General features: G+C 40.4%; 1 protein-coding gene across 1 annotated transcript in view; it reads left to right on the top strand.

The window, feature by feature from the left end:
- The window catches only part of TXNRD1 (thioredoxin reductase 1), a 70597-nt gene that overhangs the window by 25320 nt on the left and 23514 nt on the right, over positions 1–21763 (top strand). Inside the window, exons 5-11 of the mRNA XM_078449537.2 lie at positions 969–1088; positions 7369–7511; positions 8169–8284; positions 9263–9488; positions 13990–14082; positions 15131–15207; positions 16514–16670. Coding sequence (XP_078305663.1) covers positions 969–1088; positions 7369–7511; positions 8169–8284; positions 9263–9488; positions 13990–14082; positions 15131–15207; positions 16514–16670 — 932 coding nt within the window. The remainder of the gene's footprint in view (positions 1–968; positions 1089–7368; positions 7512–8168; positions 8285–9262; positions 9489–13989; positions 14083–15130; positions 15208–16513; positions 16671–21763) is intronic.

Here is a 21763-nt window from a genome sequence, read left to right on the forward strand (position 1 = left end):
CACATGCTTAACCAGCTGAGCCACTCAGGTGCCCCATTTTTTTTTTTTTTAAGTTCATTTATTTTGAGAGAGAGAGAGAGAGAGAGAGAGGGAGGGACAGAGAGAGAGAGAGAGAGAGGGAGAGAGAATCCCAAGCAAGCAGGCTTCTCATTGTCAGCACAGAGCCCGATACGGGGCTTGAACCATGAGATCATGACCTGAGCCAAAGTTGGATGCTTAACCTCCTGTGCCACCCGGGTGCCCCAGGCACTATTCTTGTGCTGGGGATAGCCCCTCTGGCCTGGGGAGGTTGCACTCCATAGTGGCAGTCTGGAAGCATTCTCCTCAGAAGGCTTCTGTTTTCTGAGCTGTGACGTCAGCTGCCATCTTGCAATCTCACGCCATTTTGTCCGCCTCCCTGCCTGCCTGTATTTTGTTCTAATGGAGACAGTCTAGCGCCACGTTCTGTAGTCTCAGAGATGCTAAAGCTTGTGTTTGTTTTGGTCATGAATCCTTTTGTGAGAATCCATGAAAGCTGTAGACCACCATCTTAAAAAAAATGCTCACATACACCACATTTTGTATGTAGTTCCAGACCCACCACTGTCCAACTGTGGCTAGCTTAATAACCCCTTTACCATACAGTTCTGTTCAAAGATTTGGTGGCAAGTATAGGATTGCATGCAAAGTAAAATTTCAATTTCTGGCATCTTTATCAGCAGTCAGTTAATTTTGAATTTTTGAGGGTATGGAAATTGTAGAAATCTCATTTTTCTTTTGTTTGAGGGTGAGGTCACTCACTGTGTTTGATACATAAGGCTCTCTGAGCTTAGAAATGCCTTGAAACTTAGGAATGAATTTGCATACAGTATTGAGCTACGTTGGGCGAATAAATTATGATCTTTCGTAGCACATTATAATGATTACTGACCTTTTTCCATCAAGGATCGTGAAGCAGGGTATAAACTTATTTCTTGATGTTCTTGCAGGTCTCGGAGGAACGTGTGTGAATGTGGGTTGCATACCTAAAAAACTGATGCACCAAGCAGCTTTGTTAGGACAAGCCGTGCAAGACTCTCGAAACTATGGTTGGAAGATAGAGGAGACAGGTATGGTGGGAGAGGCTGCTTGTGTTTTTGAGGGGTGTGAGCTGTGGTCTGGGGACGCAGCATCCATTTTTACAAGACTAGAGGATAATCTGGCAGTTTTTATTGTTTATGTTTTTTATGTATAAAATTACTGCAATTACCTTGCGTCACGTAGCTGCACAGAACGGATACTGTACTTAGAGTGTCTTTCTGTAATGGAAAACCAGAATTTTTTCAGGGGCACCTGGGTGGCTCAGTCGGTTAAGTGTCCGACTTCGGCTCCGGTCATGATCTCACAGTTCGTGAGTTCGAGCCCTGTGTCGGGCTCCGTGCTGACAGCTCAGAGCCTGGAGCCTGCTTTGGATTCCATGTCTCTCTCTCTCTGCCCTGCTCATGCTCTGTCTCTGTCTCTCAAAAATGAATAAACTTTAAAAAAAAAAAAAAAGGAAACCAGAATTTTTTCAGGTAAATTCGTTTTGTATTATTCCTATTTTGTTTTAAACTAATCTCCTACATCCAGCATGGGACTTGAACTCACAACCTTGAGATCAGTAGTCATTTGCTCTATCACCTGAGCCAGCCAGATGCCCCTCAAGTAAATTCTTATAATTACATAGAGTTTCATAAGGGAGTGCAAATTTATTTGCTTTCCTTTGAAGTTGTTTTGTTTTTCTCTGTCCAAAGAAATCAGTTTATGAGCGATATTTTTGGGGTGGAGGGACTCTGTTTGTTGAGAAAGCGTTGGTTAGTCTTTGGATAAAATATTTAGAGTACCCTAGCAACCCTAGAGAACTTGAAGAGGAATTTGTTGCCTTTAGAAAGTAGGTTGTATTATTTGGTAGAAGAATAAAATGAGGTTGGCACAGCTTCATAGTTAATTAATGACATAGGTCACCGTGTCCTTGAAGAGGGAAACTCTAACCTTATCTAATATTAGTTTCGAGATCTACAGGGTATGGGACATTTCCTAGGGTAAATTATTCTATAACTTTTTCTGAGTTTTAATTAATAGTTTATTAAATATTAAAAAAACAAGGCATAAATACATGCTTTGAAAAATTTTGCTCCTACTCAAATTAGTCATGCTTCCTTTGTTTGATGTGTTTACTTCCTGTTTAAAATCAACAGCACTTTTTTTTTCAAGTCTGGAATCTTAGAAGATCAGTTACTTTAAAAGCTTTCTTACGTTGCGGTCATATCTCTTTCCCAGATCCTTACGAGGCTGTTCTCTGTCCGTGACCTTTGGGGCCTCAGGCAGCCTCATGTCCATTTCTCTTTCCAACAAAAAGGGTAGTTGAGCTGATTCCTTTGACCTATGGAATATGAATCTAACACATAATGTAGCCGTAGTCCACCGCTATTCCCACCTCTACCCCCCCCCCCCCCAAGTTACTATTTACTCCCATGTCTGAATGTCTCCCCACTGAGTCTGCCATTAGTACACTCTTTCCTTTCGGGAAGCCTACTTTTGTTTTTCTTTTTAAATCAAAAAAATTTTTTTTACAAACCCTTGTGTCGAGGGCTGACGTTCGCTAGATCACAGTGAGGGAGCTGCTCTGCTACGTATGAAGCCCGGACCCAGAAGCAGGTTGTTTACGAATGGTTTGGCACCAGGTTCCCCACAAACGCGTGTTACGTGACGGGCAAGGGGGACGAGCCTGCTTTTAATGTACCTGGTTCATAAGAGGGTCTCCCTTCAGTTAATTTATTAGACTTCTTAGTAGACATGTTAGAAATTTTAGAAATTCTGCTGATAAAGTCATATAATCTTATTGTCGAGCGTCCACTATTTGCAGGTGAGTCTGTGCTGGGGAAATTCAGATGAATAATACAAATTCTGTTAGCATGCAGATTCTGTTAACTACTCATGCACTAACGTCATCGCTGTACAGACCGAGTACCCTGGGAGCCCAGAGGTAGGATGGGTAATGTGATTGAAGTGGTGTCACGTACTCTTTCCTTCACCCTAGCCTTCCTGACAGCGTTAAAGGTGGGTTATTGTCGTAGGTAGACCTGGGCACAACTGGTGACTTTGCCATTTACTGCCTGTGATGAGGATTGGATACAGTAGGGTGGTAAAATAGCTGCCACTCAGCAGACATTAGTTTCTGTCCTTTCCTCTGGACTTGCTGCTTTTAATTCTTCCGTTCAGAGTTTCAATAAATTAGAGTAGACCCTGGCAAGCACTTGGCAAGCACTTGGTTCTTTGGTTACTGGTTTGTAGGAAAACCTTTACAGATACCAAAGGAAGTTGTATATTTGAACGAAGTTAGTTTCCTCTTAAAGAGGACATGTAACAGGAATATTAATCTGAAAAAGTCTAGAATTTGTTGGAAAAAGTAACTTTGTTCCGAGCAAATTTTGATTGACGCAGCTTTATAATTTCCATGTACTGTCATCTACGTAGTGAATGCAATCTGTCCCTTAAATCTAGGTAAAAACAGTGCCGGGGAGCTATACGACTCAGCCACACAATTTTTATTCATTCACACAGGGATCTAGTACTCAAATTGGTATATTGTACTAATTGATGTTAGCTTTAAACTGTCAACTCTTAAGAAAAATGAAGTCATTGGAACAGAATTCTTAATTTAAAAATGTAGGAAGTATATATAGCGGGTGGGTCTTTAGAATCTTAAAAAGATAAGAGTTAAGTACAGACCTCCGCTGAATGTGGATTTTTGTTAACAGGGCCAAGTGAGTTAATTCTAATAAATTCAGTAACCAGGTGGATGGTGAAATAGAACTTGGTGAATTGGCGGATCTTTCCAGCAAAAGAATATCTCTGTAGCTGTCATGTAACAATAAGGACTGGCTATGCTTATTTATGTTGAATTTATTTCTAAGTTACATAATAAGGAACTAATAAATGTTTAGCCACTGAAGTAATAAAGAGTCACTAGTAGCATGGTCCAGATCTATACACTAAAACCAGTATAAGCTCCCTGAATTTCATGGGGTTTGAAAAGTTGGACCAGATCAAAGTTGTTTTATTTGTCTCTCTTTAAAGAAATTATTTATTCAGCTACGTTAACAGTGTTACTTTTGTGTTTCTTCCCCCTTTCCAGGTTTTACCATTAGAAATACATACTTTTCTGTTTTTAATGCCTTACTCCTCTTGTATTTGTTAGCAGCAGCAATCCCAAGGTGTTTGATGAGAGCTGTGCCCTGTGTTTAAATCCCTTTACTCTTGGTAAATGGAAACCTAGCGGTTTGTTTATTCTGTTATCTTCAATTTTCTCATTAAGCCTTGGGACCTCTGAAGCTTGCTGTGGCCTAGCAGAAAGAACCAGAGCTGGGCTTGGTGGGAGAGGCCTTCTGTGCCTGCCAGAGTCTACCACTGAGGCAGCAGTAAATTACCTCCCTCCTTTGAAAATGGTTGTGATGAGGAATATAGTGGATTTTTTTTTTTCAGTATATGAAATCTGTTGTCAAAATGGTTTCCATACAACACCCAGTGCTCATCCCAAAAGGTGCCCTCCTCAATACCCATCACCCACCCTCCCCCCCCCCCCCCCCAATCAACCCTCAGTTTGTTCTCAGTTTTTAAGAGTCTCTTATGCTTTGGCTCTCTCCCACTCTAACCTCTTTTTTTTTTTCCTTCCCCTTCCCCATGGGTTTCTGTTAAGTTTCTCAGGATCCACATAAGAGTGAAAGCATATGGTATCTGTCTTTCTCTGTGTGGCTTATTTCACTTAGCATCACACTCTCCAGTTCCATCCACGTTGCTACAAAGGGCCGTATTTCGTTCTTTCTCATTGCCCTGTAGTACTCCATTGTGTATATAAACCACAATTTCTTTATCCATTCAGCAGTTGATGGCCATTTAGGCTCTTTCCATAATTTGGCTATTGTTGAGAGTGCTGCTATAAACATTGGGGTACAAGTGCCCCTATGGATCAGCACTCCTGTATCCCTTGGGTAAATTCCTAGCAGTGCTACTGCTGGGTCATGGGGTAGGTCTATTTTTAATTTTTTGAGGAACCTCCACACTGTTTTCCAGAGTGGCTGCACCAATTTGCATTCCCACCAACAGTGCAAGAGGGTTCCCGTTTCTCCACATCCTCTCCAGCATCTATAGTCTCCTGATTTGTTCATTTTGGCGACTCGGAATATAGTAGATTTAAACAAACATTACTTTATGTCATTAGATCTTAGAGTGAGAAAGAAACTTGGAGGTGTATTTTTCAAATGGGAACCCCCTAGAGGCTGCTGATCCCTGTTCCCACAGATGAAGTATGAAGGCTTATTTTACATTTTTTGAATAGAAACCTATCTAATCTCACGTCCTTGACCAAAGAACAGCACTCTAGTTGTCTGGGAGGGTTGTCTTCTCTGACACTGCAGATAGCTCCAGGCATAGTGGAGGAGGAAAGGGACCTGGACCAGGCAGCATAGCTGAATCTGCCTGGGACAGGGGTAGGGGGAGTAACACATCCAGGACTCAGTGTGATCTGCCCTTTTCCTAAAGCTCTGAACTGAGAACGTACAGAGAAAGCCTCAGGCCTTTAAACAAACAAAGAAACAAACAAAAAACCTGGAGCCCAGTCATGTAAACTGGATGAATTGGTCCTTTCTGGAAGATTTCTTTGCTTTATATATTTTAGATTTATCAATTTGAGTTCCCTGTGCTCAAGAATTAAATCTGCCTTTTGGGGCGCCTGGGTGGCTCAGTCGGTTGAGTGTCCGACTTCGGCTCAGGTCACGATCTCGCAGTTCGTGAGTTCGAGCCCCGCGTCGGGCTCTGGGCTGATGGCTCAGAGCCTGGAGCCTGCTTCCGATTCTGTGTCTCCCTCTCTCTCTGCCCCTCCCCTGTTCATGCTCTGTCTCTCTCTGTCCCAAAAATAAATAAACGTTAAAAAAAAAAAAAAAAGAATTAAATCTGCCTTTCAAACATTAAGTATTTGAGGATCCCATTATCATTACAAAGAAAGCAAGATCATTGCAGAGTTACTATTCTGTTCCATTCCTAGTGGAGAAACCGGAAGTGAACCCTATCATCTTTTTTCTGGTGTTGCTAGGTGGAGGCCAGATGGGCAGGTGGGCAGCGTCCCCCACTCCCGTCGCCCCGCACCTAGTCCTCTTAGTACTGCAGTCACAGTGGCTTCTGCAGTCACAGTGGCTTCTGCAGTCACTGTCCTTTTAAGTTGAATTGATCTCCCAAAGTCTAACATTTTACGGTTCTGTGAAACGAACATCGATGATCTGTTCTCTAGGAGGCCACAAACCAATTTTCGTGCTGTCATTCCCGATTCCAGACGCTAGCCATTGTATCTTGTAGACTTGGTTCACCACCTCCTATGTGGTCAAGCTACTTAACCCTGAATCTAAGATTGAGACTCCTCATTTCCATGACAGTCTTTCAGTATATGTTGGTTTTCTTTTCCTTCCTTCTAAACCACAGCTTTCCTAGAATCTGTCTTCATCCTACCACCAGAGTATATTTTCTATGTATCCTATTTTTTTCCTTGTTATTCATGAGGTATTAATTAGTAAATGATTGATTTTTATGCATTGAAGTTCAGTATATTTGTGCCTGACTCAAACGATTCATTTTATAATAGAATTTAAAAATCGTCCTCTCTTTGGTGAGGGAGGGATTTGGGGGGGCAGTGAGACAGACTCTCAAAATTCTCTGTCGATATCAAGGGTCAGCGAACTTGTTTTATAAAGGGCCAGACAGTAAATATTTTAGGTTTCATGGGACCTACTGATCTGTCACAACTACTCAGCTCTGTCATCATAGCACAAAAGAAGCCTTAGACAACGTGTAAATAAACGATCATTGGTGTATTTTAGTAAAACTGCTTATAAAAAGGGTGATGGGCTGCATTTGACTGTGGGGCCTTAATTTGCCTTTGTTTACCAGCCTCTGGTTTAGACATTGTTACCAGTTTAGTGACTCCAGACTACATCAAGATCCCTTGGGGATTGTTACAGGGTATAGAATCCTCCAGGCTTCACCTTCACCATTACCCCAGCAATCAGTATTTACAATCAAAGTAAAATTCCCGTTCATTTCTACAGAAGTGAAAAGGATTATGCATGGTTATTTTAGTTATTATGCGTGGTTATTTTAAGACTTTCCAGGAAGCCTGACATTATGTAATTGTATGGTAGTTTTCTAAAAAAGGAAAGAATATTTGAGCTTGAAAAGGATGTTTATGTGTTTGAAATGAAGGACCCTGCTGTTTTAGACAAAAAGGTCTGCCCTTTGTAATCCACGCGAACAGTTCCTGAGAAGTGATCTTTGCCAGGCGATCGAAAAGCTAAAAACATTTTGTGTTATTTTCTTGTGCAGTTAAACATGACTGGGATAAGATGACAGAAGCTGTACAGAATTACATCGGCTCCCTGAACTGGGGCTATCGGGTCGCTCTGCGGGAGAGAAAAGTGACCTATGAGAATGCATATGGCCAGTTTGTAGGTCCTCATAGGATTAAGGTAATTGTGTGACACCCTGAGGAGCTAATGTTTGTCTGTCTTAAACTTTTGTGAGGGGTAGGGGAGGAAAAGAGAAAGTGATTGTCTCGATAAAAGTAAAAGCCACTGTGACCCAAACTGTCCAGTTTGATGATTTTGCAGACACATCTTCTTATGGGCCTTTTCCGTGTGGTTGTGGCAGTGTAAGAATACTGGGTTTGGGGCCAGATTACCTGGATCTGAGTCTTGGCCCTGCCACTTATTAGCCTTATGATTTTGAGTAAGTCCGTTAATTTCTTAGAGCCTTAGTACGTATTACCAAAATTTTTTTTTTTTAATTTTTTTTTTTTTTCAACGTTTTTTATTTATTTTTGGGACAGAGAGAGACAGAGCATGAACGGGGGAGGGGCAGAGAGAGAGGGAGACACAGAATCGGAAACAGGCTCCAGGCTCCGAGCCATCAGCCCAGAGCCTGACGCGGGGCTCGAACTCACGGACCGCGAGATCGTGACCTGGCTGAAGTCGGACGCTTAACCGACTGCGCCACCCAGGCGCCCCCGTATTACCAAATTTTTATGAGGATCAAATTGGCTAATGTGGCGAATGGCCTCTGTTCACTATAACTACAATTTTAATGAACACTAGCTTATTAAAAGTTGGCACTTGGTTTCTTTGTAGGCAACAAATAACAAAGGCAAAGAAAAAATTTATACAGCAGAGAAATTTCTCATTGCTACTGGCGAGAGGCCACGGTATCTGGGCATCCCTGGTGACAAAGAGTTCTGCATCAGCAGGTGAGGGGGCACCAGAGGGAGAAAAGGAGGCACCCGTTGTTGAGTTCTACTTTTCAGTTTTTTTCTTCAAACCCATTTAGTCCATTTCCTAGAACTTCCGAGGGTTTTTTTTTTTTTTAATTTCTGTGTTTCTGCCCAAAGGGACAGGGGCCTGGGAAAAAGAGAAGGGAAAAAATTCTTTCATGCAAGAGAACATTTAAAAAATTCAAAGCTATAAACATGGGTCTTTCTTACCACCCACTTAACATCACTGTTAACATATAAATACATACTTATATTGAAAGTTCTGTTTGAAATTTATACATGTGTGGGCATGTTTTGTAAACGTGTTAACATACTATGGTTGACAAATGTGTCCTCTTGGATGCTTTCTGCTGAGGAGTTTCTGCTCATGTTACACATTATTTCTTCTCAGGCCCTTTTTCGGGAAGGGTATGTGATTTTTTTTCCTTGGCACCTCATACAGGGGCAGCTCAGATGGCGACTGTTGTCTTCTCCGTCTTGGATGGGTTTCCTTCTCATATTTAAAAAAAACTCATTTCCTAAAAATGCTTTTGTGATCCCTCTCACGTCTCGTGTATTCTTTACTTGGCTAAAAGATTTTGTCAGCTTTTACTCTTTATAGTTGGTTTTTATATGACAAAACGGTTATGTTGGAAGTTTTCCCCTACTCCTCTCTTGCTGATTCGTGTTCTAGATAGATCTTCCACCTCGGAGACTGTGTTTGGCTATGGGCAGCTTGAGCTGCTCCCAGAGCAACTGAGTGGCAAGAAAGGAACTGGGTCTAAGCCCTCGTAAACAGTTTTCATAGATTATGTATGTAGCCAATTGAATGTTTTTAGTTTTTAAAAGTGTATTCTTAAGAAAGCAAAAATATTTACTTTGATTCAGTCATTACTCACATAGGAACATTTTTAATTTCTTTCTTTTCTTCCCCACCCCCCCACCTTTTTTTTTTTTTTTTTAATTTCTTTTCAGTGATGATCTTTTCTCCTTACCTTACTGCCCGGGTAAGACCCTGGTGGTTGGAGCATCGTATGTCGCCTTGGAATGTGCTGGATTTCTTGCTGGCATCGGTTTAGATGTCACTGTTATGGTACGATCCATCCTCCTGAGAGGATTTGACCAGGACATGGCCAACAAAATTGGCGAACATATGGAAGAACATGGTGTCAAGTTTATAAAACAGTTCATACCAATAAAAGTAAGTGGAGTTGCTGGTAGGTTTGTTGGTTTCATACTCCTGTTTAGGCAGGAGAGAGAGGGTTGGGGTAGGTGATGGAAGCGTTCCTTCTGCGGTCTAAACCATCGGGAGTGCTGCGGTTTCTCAGCTGTGATGTCGGTATATGAACTTGTACCCACTGCCACCTGAAGAGCTTTGTTCTTCTCTGCAGCTCAGTAATTTCTTTATTCTCCTCTCACCCTTCTTACTTTTAGTTCTCTTCTGTTTAATGTTTCCCTTCATACATTCCTTCACTTTATAATCTTTGGTCTGTTATCCTTTGTTTCTTTGTACACACCAGTGATTGAAATAAGAGTTCAAGACCCGGCTGATTTTTAAATGTTCTTCATGAGAAACTTGTCCTTGTGTACCATGTAGTCAACAGATACACTGTATTATTCTGGCTTCTCTGAAAATGATTATCTAAATTTGTTACATGGGCTCCCCCCCCCCTTTTTTTTTCTGCTTCTTTAGTCTCCTTTTGAAAAGGTGGAAAAATATGCCAAGTTACACTGGGAATTGTTAACACCATCACAAATATTTTGATACATAAAAGTGACAAAATCAATCACTTCTCATGTCTCTAATAGATGAGTTTCCTTTAGTGCAGGTAAGGATGAGACTGTTGTGTTAAAGTTAAGGAATTCTGGCTGTCATTTGCTCAGCGGGTTAACTTAGGCCCTTTGGGTGACCGTGTTAAGAATCGCTTCATGTTGATAAGAGTTCGAGCGTTGGGATGAGAATGACCTACTTTCGATACTGTCCTACCATTTTCTTGCTGTATGTCTTTGGGGAAATTATTTAACCTCTCTGAGCTTCAGTTTCTTCCATAAAATTAGGATAATAACAGCAGCTATCTCAGAGTTCTTGTGAAGATTGCATTAGCTGACACTTAGGAAGTAATTAGAACAGTACCTGGCAGAGAGTAAGTCTAATACTGTTGTGAGGGGGAAGCAGCACAGGTCCTGGAAGTTATCGCTCCTTGATTCCTGGAGGTGTCTTTTAGGGAGTAGAAGTACATGTGATCCATTTGCCTTAGGGCTGTGGTTAGAAAACAGCAGCTGTACATACAAGTTGTGCCATGGAAAAGTAACATCTGCTTCCGTGATGTCTATTTTTAATTCCAACATGCAGCGGCAACATGCAGTGTTACATTAGTTTCAGGTGTACGATACAGTGAGTCAACACTTCCACCCTTTACTCACTGCTCATGAGAAGTGTGTTCTGTGTTTTTGTTTTGTTTTGTTTTGTTTTGAGAGAGAGCGAGCATGCAAGCAGGGGAGAGGGTCAGAGGGGGAAAGAGAGAATCTTAAGCAGGCCCCGCACTCCGCATGGAACCCGGCTTGGGGCTCGATCCCTTGACCCTGGCATCATGACCTGAGCTGAAGTCAAGAGTTGGACTATTCATCGACTGAGCCACTTAAGTATTCTGAGAAGTGTGATCTTAATCCCCATCACCTATCTCACCCATCCCCCACCCACCTCCCCTCTGGTAACCATCTGTTGGTTTTCTGTAGTTAAGAGTCTGTTTCTTGGTTCATCTGTTTTTTTTTTTTTTTTAATTTTTTTTTTTTTTAATGTTTATTTTTGAGAGAGCGAGAGACAGAGTGTGAGCAGGGCAGGGGCAGAGAGAGAGGGAAACACAGAATCTGAAGCAGGCTCCAGGCTCCGAGCTGTCAGCACAGAGCCCGATGCGGGGCTCAAACTCACGGACCGTGAGATCATGACCTGCGCCGAAGTTGGATGCTTAACCAACTGAGCCACCCAGGTGCCCCATGGTTCATCTGTTTTTTTTCTTTTGTTCATTTGTTTTGTTTCTTAAATTCCATATAGGAGTGAAATCATGTGGTATTCGTCTTTCTCTGACTGGCTTATTTCACTTAGCATCCTTGTTGTTGCAAATAGCAAGATTTCATTCTTTTTTGTGGCTGAGTAATCATTTTTTATATAAACCACATCTTTATTCATCTACCGATAGACACTTGGGTTGCTTCTGTAATTTGGCTGTTGTAAATAATGCTGCGATAAGCATAGGGGTGCGTATATCCTTTCGCATTAGTGTTTTTGTATTCTTTGGGTAAATACCTGGTAGTGCAATTACTGCATCACATATGGTAGTTCTATTTTTTTCTTTAGCTTTTTTTGTTGTTGTTGTTTTAAAGAGCGAGAGAAAGTGCAAACAGAGGAGGGGCAGAGAGAGAGAAAGGGAGAGAATCTTAAGCAGGCTTCACTGGCAGCACAGAGCCCAAGGCGAGGCTTGGTCCCACGACCCTGTGACCATGACCTGAACTGAAATCAAGAGTCGGACGCTTAACTGACTGAGCCACCCAGGTGCCCCAGTGGTTCTGTTTTTAATTTTTAAGGATCCTCCAGAATGGCTGCACCAGTTTCTATTCCTGCCAATAATGCATGAGGGTTCCTGTTTCCCTACATCCTTGCCACCGCATGTTTATGTTTTTTGATTTTAGCCATTCTGACAGGTGTAAGATGATATCTGATTGTGGTTTTGATTTGCATTTCCCTGATGATGAGTGATGTTGACCATCTTTCCCTGTGTCTGTTGGCCATGTGGATGTCTTTGGAGAAATGTCTGTTCATGTTTTCTGTCCATTTTTTAATTGGATTTTTTTTTTTTTTTTGGTATTGAGTTGTATAAATTCTTTATTTTTTTAATAAGTTCAGTATATATTTTGGATACTAACCCTGTATTAGATATGTCATTTGCAAATATCTTCCCCCATTCGGTAGGTTGTCTTTTAGTCCTGTTGATTGTTTTCCTTTGCTGTCTGTGCAAAAGGTTTTTATTTTGATAAAGTCCCAATAGTTTATTTTTATTTTTGTTTCCCTTGCTTTAGGAGACATATCTTAGAAAGATATTGCTGTGGCTATGTCATAGAAAGTCTGTATTGTCTTCTAGGATTTTTATGGTTTCAGTTCTCTCATTTAGATCCTTAATCCATCTTGAGTTTAGTTTTGTGTATAGTATAAGAAAGTGGTTCAGTTTCTTTTCTTTTCTTTTCTTTTCTTTTTTTTGCACGTAGCTGTCCAGTTTTCCCAACATCATTTGTTGAAGAGACTTTTTCCCATTGCATATTCTTGCCTCCTTTGTTCAAGATGAATTGACCATTCCTCTATAATGTCTTAACATTGGGAGAGTTGTGGGCCCTTTTGAGAATCTCATAGACTATCCCCTAGTGAAATAAACCTGTGTCTGTGCACATTAACATTTTACCTGGGTTACCAAGGTGTCTCTGGTCTCCTTGGGTCACGGTGAACACATGCTGTGTTCTTCAGTGACCTGATAGAAGCGGCCTTTGGCAGGGAGGAAGGCGAGAGCACATTGTGTGATGTGCACAGAGATTGTGGGGAATAAAGTCCTAAATGCAGAAATTGTTGTAGACATAGGAAAAGCCTAACTGGAACACAAAAGTGAGTGAGGCAGGAAGGAATTAGAGGTGAGATGAGGCCCTTATCATTTTTAGGTAAATCTGAGCTAATGCAGGTAATCTGACTAATGCAGCTCTTCTCCAAAGATTAGATTATAGCTTAACTACGAAAGACATTTTCAGTATGTTCAGATGGGCTTAACTATGTAAGAAGGAAGGAATTTGAGAAGGAAACTTTTGCTACTTATTAATGGTGAAAGTAAAATGACCCTTGACATTTTCCCATGCAGAGTGGTTGCATTTAAAAGGTAGAGTAGAAATTGCAGGTGACTTTTATGAGTTTCTCCCAGTAAATATTTTACAGGAACCCATGATTTGCTGCCAGTGCAGAGACCAAGGTTAACTGCAGGCTTGCAGAAGCCTCTAGGTGATAAGGGTTTTCATTTGTTGCAACGCAGTCTGAAGGTTATTGTTGACATCCAGGAGTGGTGAGCTGGTATGTTTAATCGCATCTGGCATAGTGCACGTTCCGGGACTTGCTTGTTCTTCCCTACATCTTGAACAACGAAGACCACCCCTCGTTCTTGTAAATGTACCTCCTTGCTCACTATGCTTTTTAGGGCTTTCTGGCTGTTTACCTGTATCATGTTTGATCTACTCCAGTGTCTGTTCTTTGTTGACAAAGCTGAACGTCTGTAGCCAGAAGACAATCTCTGAATTTGAGCCGTAGTGGCTCTCCAGGGGATTAAGGGCTCTGGGTGAGTTACGAGATAGGAGCCTGGGAAGAGCGACGTCATTAGCTGTGTTTTAGGGATCGTAGTGTGCTTTCTCTGGCTTTTTCCTTTCCCACTTTTTTCTCTTTGAATTTTATTCTGTTTGGGAACTATTGGAAAGAAAGCCCCTCTAGCAAACATTAAGCAGCAAGAAAAAGGGGGATAAAATAGAAAAATCTCTTAATGTCCTAATGATGTTATGGTGAGGGGGTGGGACATGAAAGACCTCTCACGCCAGATTTTGTGTTTTCACTTTGGGTCAACCTGATAGGAGGGAGTTGATACATGTCTTTATTGTGGAGTAAAACTTTGTCACTTTTATAGGTTGAACAAATTGAAGCAGGGACACCAGGCCGACTCAGGGTGGTAGCCCAGTCCACCAGTGGTGGTGAAACCATTGAAGGAGAGTATAATACGGTAAGGAATGGACCCAGGTTAGCCCTTTATTAGAAAGCAAATAATGTGCTTATTGGCTATTTGGATATTTGCTGGGTACATGTAATGGCTGCTTTCTATTTTCAAAACCTGATTATGTTCCTATTCTAAGACATCTATATTGCTTGTGATATTGTAATTTGTTTTGGGATAGGGATGGCTTCAAATTTTCTTCCATGTAACTTAAAAATATCATTTGTCAAATAGCTATAAAAAGACATCCTTTTTAAATGAAGTAGAACTTCTCTGTCCTTCAAAATTTTATCTTCATACCTCACTACTTTAAAAAAGAAAAACAAAACTTAAGGGGTGCCTGGGTGGCTCAGTCAGTTAAGCTTCCAGCTTCGGCTCAGGTCATGATCTCACCGTTGGTGAGTTCTAGCCCCGCATTGGGCTCTGTGTTGACAACTTAGAGCCTGGAGCCTGCTTCGGATTCTGTGTCTTCCTCTCTCTCTGCCCCTCCCCTGCTTGCACTCTGTCCCTCTCTCTCAAAAATAAACCTTTAGAAAAAAAAAAAAATATTAAAAAAAAAACTTAATTCAGTCATAGGCTATGTTGTCTTTGTCTCTGAACTTCACTAGATTTATAAAGGAATTGCTAACTTTTTTTCTTAATCAATGGATGAGGATTTCTGCTATATCCTGTTCAAGGGGTTTTTTTTTTTTGTTTAATTTGCTTAAACTCTTGCTTTTTTTTTTTAAGTTTATTTATTTTGAGAGAGAAAGAGTGTGGGGGTGGGGGGGGCGGGGCAAAGAGAGAGAATCCCAAGCAGGTTCCGCACTGTCCATTGATAGTGCAGAGCCCAGTTCAGGGCTCAGACCCACAAACTGAGATCGTGACCTGAGCTGGAACCAAGAGTCAGACACTTAACTGGCTGTGCCACCTGGGTGCCCCATAAACTCTTACGTTATTTTCTTAATGAAATATTTCTCTACAGGTCTGGAAAGTGAAATCAGAGTAGCTTAATGGTTAAGTAACTTACGTGAAGTCTTTTTAATCATACTCACCTGGTATATTAATACTTTTTCAGGTATTGCTGGCAATAGGAAGAGACGCTTGCACAAGAAAACTTGGCTTAGAAACTGTGGGGGTAAAGATAAATGACAAGTAAGAAAACAATTTTATTGTGTCTTACTGAATATTATTTCAGTTGTTGATAATACTGATTAATAGTGGAGTTTTAGATTGTTAGAGTTAGTTTTTATCATAGTTGGAGATTTCCCTTTTTAAGCCTAGAGATCTCTTCCTTCAGTGCCGCTCACGTTGGTATTTTCTGTTTGTTTTATTTTGTTTTTTCCTTTTCAAAATCTAAGTGGAAGATAGGGCGGCTTGCAGTTTGTTTCTTTAATGTACAGCGTATAGAATAAAAGAGTCTAACCCCCCAGTTAATTGCAGGCATGTGCTCTGAGCTTTACTAAATAATACGTAGATCTGAACCATGTTGAGAGCTACTAAGTTTTAGGATGATGAGTGGTCACTGCATTTCTAGTGACAGCTACAAGTATGAAAAACTTACTTGCAAGGGTTGAAGTTAAAATCCTTTGGCCTATAGCAGTAGAGGAGATAACTGAGACTCAGTGGTATCTGCTTATCTGCTGTCTGGGGTATTTCCCAATATCACCTTCCTTACAGCCAAGTAGAAACAAGTGCTGTGAATGGGAACTGCCTTGGAAGCTAAAAAATAAAGGTGTTTTTGTTTTGTTTCGTTTTTGTCCCTTCTAGGAATAACATCTATTCTGGAGAAGAGACTTCCTAATCTTAGTGTGAGGATTTTTGTTTTATTTATTTTTTAACTAGGGTAGACAGACAGAATTGTTGAGGAGGTCACCAATAAGATTTAGCAGACCAAATATTGCACCAGCATAATAAACACGCTAGCCTATTTCCAGGGGGTCCAAAGCTTAGATTTTATATAATGGAAACAGCTAACACTTATTCTGCACTTACTGTGAGCCATGGACCGTTGTGCTGAATATTTTGTACCTATTTTCATTTAATCCTCACAGCCCCTTAAGGTAGTTGATGGCATCCCTTTTCTTCTTACAGTGTTCTCATTATTATTGTTCGCATTAATAGGTGGGAAAATAAAGCTCAGAGATAATAAATAGCCCTCCCAACATCATAGAGGTGACAACTCACAGACCTAGTTGTTACAGTTTAGAATACACATATTCTTAACCACTCTGTTGTAGTTTTCTCCCAGGTTTTCTTATTCCAGAATTGTCTCTAAGCTTTTAAAATACTCATTTTATTTTATTTTATGTATGTAGGTATGTATGTATTTTTAAATAATACGTTAGAATGCTGCCCTTTGCTAGAGTCACAATTTTGGCTTCTTTGGGAGAAAGGGGAATTTTTTTGTTCCACTTAATTAATAGGAGTAATTGATGATTTTAACTGAATGAATTTTCAGGACTGGAAAAATACCTGTCACAGATGAAGAGCAGACCAACGTGCCTTATATCTATGCCATCGGCGATATATTGGAGGGGAAGCTTGAGCTCACCCCAGTAGCAATCCAGGCAGGGAGACTGCTGGCTCAGAGGCTCTATGCTGGCTCCAATATCAAGGTGAGCTTGTGGCTGACACCTGTTGATACTGGTTTTAGTAACACCACTATCCTCTGTTTAAGGGTAGCTGTGAAGTTTTCCAGGTCTTGAATAATTTAGTTCTCTTGCTGGTGGCATCCTACATGTGCTCTGTTAACTGTATTCCAAACAAGACATCGTGAAGACTGCTGTGTCTTTGTGACTTTGTTATGAAAATTGTCATTCCTGGAATCACACTGGGAAAAAATGAGCTTGACTAATCAAGTTTCAGCACTATTATTGTGTTCCATATTCTCATAATAGTTGGATTTTACCTTGATTTCATTATTACCAATTTCAGTATAATTTTCTAAATCTTTTTATGGCACCTATCTAGGCTATACAAGGATTTGGGGATCTAGGTGGTAATCATGTGCAGAGCTGCCTAAACCAGAATTCAGGCTTTATTACCCTGTCCTTTCTAAAAATATGTCTTCTGCTCTTGGAATGCTTAATGTGTTATATTAATGTTTTAAAGTGATTTTTTTAGTCATTGTAGGAAATTGAAACTCTTAAGTATGTTTCATGGGACTAGATGTCAAGGAAGGAATAAATATATTCTGATGATTTTTTAAGCTTATTTTTTAGAGCAGTTGCACGTTCACAGCAAAATTGAGATGAAGATCCGAGATTTCCTGTGTTAGTCCCTGCCTTCATACAGCATGGCCTTCCTCATTACCAACATTCCCTCCCTAATTAATTTTTTGAAAGGATTCCAGGAGCATAGATTGTAAATAATTTAGTCGCTACCCATTTTTCTTGCACATAATCATCATGGGTTGATTTATGTTGGTTTCGGAAACAGAAACCTCAAAGAATACAGCTTGTCAAATTTGTGACAAGCATTCCCAGCGCACCTGGGGTTAGTTTGCATAATCATATAATAAGACCTCATGTTTTGAAATGGACAGGATTGAGGCTAAAAAGAGTTTGAATCCCAGATTGTCTGATCATCCAGGACGTATAGCATCTGGTTCATGTTACTGTTTGGGGTACATTTAACTGCTTCTTCGAGTGAGTCCTGTTTTGTGTTCATTGTCGCAGTTATTGACCAGTAAACTGAGAAAAGCGTATCTACAGATATAGCTTGAGATGCATTTGATTTGCTCTTGACCCTGTGTCTTTGTGTTTCCCTAAAGTGGAGATATTTTTATATACCAACAAGAACCAAAGGGAGCACTTACAAAAATTTACTCCTAAATAAATTTTAAGTTAAAAGTAGCACAAAACTCTTCAAAACCTTTCCTGAATGTTTGCACCCGCTTTGGACATAGACAGCCTTCCATGTGTGGGTGTGGTGCTGTATTCTGTCCTCTGCTCGGTAGAGCAGGTGTTTTCTGAGAGGGCCAGAAGCTTTTATCAACGTCAGAATTTAATGTAAGTTAAAATTAAAAGACTCTTTTTTGTTTTTTTCCTTATCTGTAGTCTAATAATAAGACAGATGCTTGACCAAATAGGAAGATCAACAGGTGCTGCTCAGGTCTCTGAGTTTGAAATCTTACTGGTCTCTTCATCAGTGTAGTAAATAAAGTCGAAATGCCAGCAGGTATCAAGGTTAAATGTATTGGGGGAAATCACATATTTTTTTTTAAGCAACTGCATAATTCCTTTAGTTTCACCCAATGTGTGTGAGAACGTTAGCACATATCAGAGAGGTGAGGGAATCCATGCCTGCCCGTCTCCCGAAGAAGCAGCTGTCTATGGAAAAGTTTAGCTTAACATAAACACCTGGCTGAGTTTAATCCCTTGTGGGATTTGAAGAGAGCCCAGATTGAATTGTGGGTGTTCGTGCCTTCCTCCAAAATTGCTGTCATCTATTCCTCATCGCTTCCCAAGAGTGTTCAGAGGAAAGGAGACAGAGTGTGACGTTTGAGTACTTGGGACATGCCTGGTAATGTGCTAAGTGCTTTGTATGCATTGTCTCATTCAGCCTCAGGGCAGCTATGGAGATTGCTGACACAGTCCAGGGAGATTAGGTAACTGTGCAAAGTCACAAGGCTGGTAGGCAGCCAAAGCATAAATGGAAGTCTCCAGTACTGCTGTCTCTCTTTTTTTTTTTTTTTTACATTTATTTATTTATTTAAAAAAATTTTTTTTTATTTTTAACCTTTATTTTTGAGACAGAGAGAGACAAAGCATGAACGGGGGAGGGTCGGAGAGAGGGAGACACAGAATCTGAAACAGGCTCCAGGCTCTGAGCTGTCAGCACAGAGCCTGATGCGGGGCTCGAGCTCACGGACTGCGAGATCACGACCTGAGCCAAAGTCGGACGCTTAATCGACTGAGCCACCCAGGCGCCCCTACATTTATTTATTTTTTGATAGAGACAGAGCATGAGTGAGGGGGGAGCAGAGAGAGAGGGAGACACAGAATCCAAAGCAGGCTCCAGGTTCCAGGCTCTGAGCTGTCAGCACAGAGCCCGACACGGGGCTCAAACTCATCAGCTGTGAGATCATGACCTGAGCCGAAGTCGGACACTTAACCAACTGAGCCACCCAGGCGCCCCTGTAGTACTGCTGTCTTACTCATGATGATTTATTGCCTAAGAAAGAAGATTTGGAAAGTATAGATTATAGAAGAATAGGGGATGGAATAGGAATGATGTTTCCTTACTTTTTTTTTTTTTTTAATTTATTTGTTTTGAGAGATACAGAGCACAAGTGGAGAAGGGGCAGAGAGAGAGGGAGAGAAGGAGAATCCCAAGTAGGCTTTGCGCTGTCAGCCCTGAGCCTGATGCAGGGCAACCCCACGAAGCTGGGAGACCGTGACCTGAGGCGAAACCAAAAGTTGGATGCTCGACCAACTGAGCCACCCAGGCACCCCAGCCTCCAGACTTTTAAAGAATCTACCAATTTGCAAACACCTCTGTAATGTGTAATTTTCCTAAATGAAGTGGAAAATACATCGGGAAAATTTAACTGAACCTTTTTAACACTTAATAATGGTTAACGTCATTTTCAAAACTTAAAAATATTTGCCACTAAATACTAAATATTCCATTCTTTAGGGAACATAAATGAAGGAATGAAAAAAAAGTTTTTATCATTTCAAAAACTGATAGAGAACAGACTATAAAGCTGAGTCAGCCTGTGGATGACAGATATTCCACTAAGCCCTTTTTTTTTTTTTTTTTTTTTTTTTTTTTAAAAAGCCCAATGGTAAGATACACGTACAAACTTTAAAGCACAGTGTGATGGGCACTTCAGCAGAGTGAACCGTTGTTTTCTCTTGGATCTTTTTAGAATTGCTCTCAAACACTTGAAATTTATAGAGTAAACATTAGCATCTTTATTATTAAGGTGCTACTTTATTAGTTAACTCAGTTTTATAGTAAATATAAAATATTTTATGGTCACCTGGCTGACTCATTTGGTAGAGCATGCAACTCTTGATCTCAGAGTCATGAGTTCAAGCCCTGTGTTGGGTGTGGAGACTTCTTAAAAGATATATATATATATATATATATATATATATATATATATATAATTTATATATTTATATAAAATATTTTCTGTGGAAACTCTGGAGCAGCTACAGTACACATATCTTCAAAAGTTCATTAAGTTGATTGTTGTGAAAACTGCCCAGTACGCTTTCCAGATAAAAGTGTTAGAAACGAGGATTGCATTTTCCAGGCTAGGCCACAACGGTCATTTAAGTCGATTGGAAACTGCATTTTGGAACCTGGAAGAAACTGGTCTTTTTATGTGAATGCAGATTTCCATCTGATACACCTTTTTCTGCCTGAAGAATTTCCTTTCACAGTTATTTAGTGTGTGTCTGCTCCTAGTGAATTCCTTTTCTCCTCTTTGTTGTTGTTGGTGGTGGTTTTTGTTGTTGTTGTTGATTTTACTTCCATTTGGGGGGGGGGGGGAGATATTTTTGCTGAATATTGAGTTCTAGACTTACTGTGTTTCTTTAAATATTTTAACAATTTGCCTACTATTTCTGGTTGCGTAGATTCTGAACAGAAGTATGCTATCATTTTTATCTTTATTCTTTAGATTTTTTTTGTTATCAGTGATTTTTAGCAATTAACTGCTAAATTATTGTATGTCTTGGCATGCTTTTTCTTATATTTATTCTGCTTAAGATTTGTCAGGATTCTTGGATTTATCTGTTTGCCTTTGTCATCAAGTTATTTTATTTTTTCCTCTCAGCCTCCAGTTAATGAATGTTGGTTCACTCAGTATTATCCTATGGGTCTCTGATGCTCTTTTCATGTTCTTTCCCCACCCCCCCCGCCTTTCTGTGCATTATTTTCTTAGAGAGCCTGATCAAGTTCAAGTCTGCTGATTTCTCCACTTCTAATTCTATATTGTGTAATTTGCGCTTCAACTGGGTTTTTTCATCTCTACTAGTTTTATTTAAAATGTTTTCCTTTTCTCTCCTCAGGAAGTTCGTGTTTTTCTCAGTTTTCTACATATTTATAGTAGCTCATTTAATGTCCTCTATTAATTCTGTCATCTATTTTTCAGTGTCTCTTTCTGTTCATTGATGTTTCTTGGTATTGGCTCACATGTTCTTGCTCCTTTGCATGTCTTGTTAATTTGGAAGGATGTGGACATTGTACGTTGAACATTTTAAATTTTCGGGTGCCAGGTTTTATTGAATTCCTTTATATGGTGTTCAATTTTGCTTTGGCAGCCTGTGAAGTTACATGGAATTAGTTTTATCCTTTTGTAACTTGCTTTTAAAAGCTTTTTTAGGGCCTGCCAATAACCACCTTTTATCTAGGGCTGATTTGGTTCCGCCACTAAACTGATGCCTTTTGGAGAACTCCACCCCATTCCTCTTACTTGATGAATCCTTTCTGCTTTGGCTTCAGGGAACCGAAACTATTTCCAGTCCCATAAGGCTCTGGGGGCCTGCTGCTTACTGCTCTCCGGTGGTTCTTTACTCACCCTTGAATCCCTCCTGCGACACATTTACAGATCAGTTCTCAGCCTAAATCTCTGCAGATGTCAAGAGTTCTTTTTGTGCAGCTCTGCCCTCGGGGGCTCCGCCCTGCAGCTTCCAGCCTCCGTAATGGAGATACCGCTGTGCTCTGTTTGGTTTCCTTCTTGTTGCACCCA

This window comes from Panthera onca, chromosome B4 (genome assembly GCF_046562875.1).
Source record: "Panthera onca isolate mPanOnc1 chromosome B4, mPanOnc1 haplotype 2, whole genome shotgun sequence".
In the NCBI taxonomy this organism is placed as follows: domain Eukaryota; kingdom Metazoa; phylum Chordata; class Mammalia; order Carnivora; family Felidae; genus Panthera; species Panthera onca.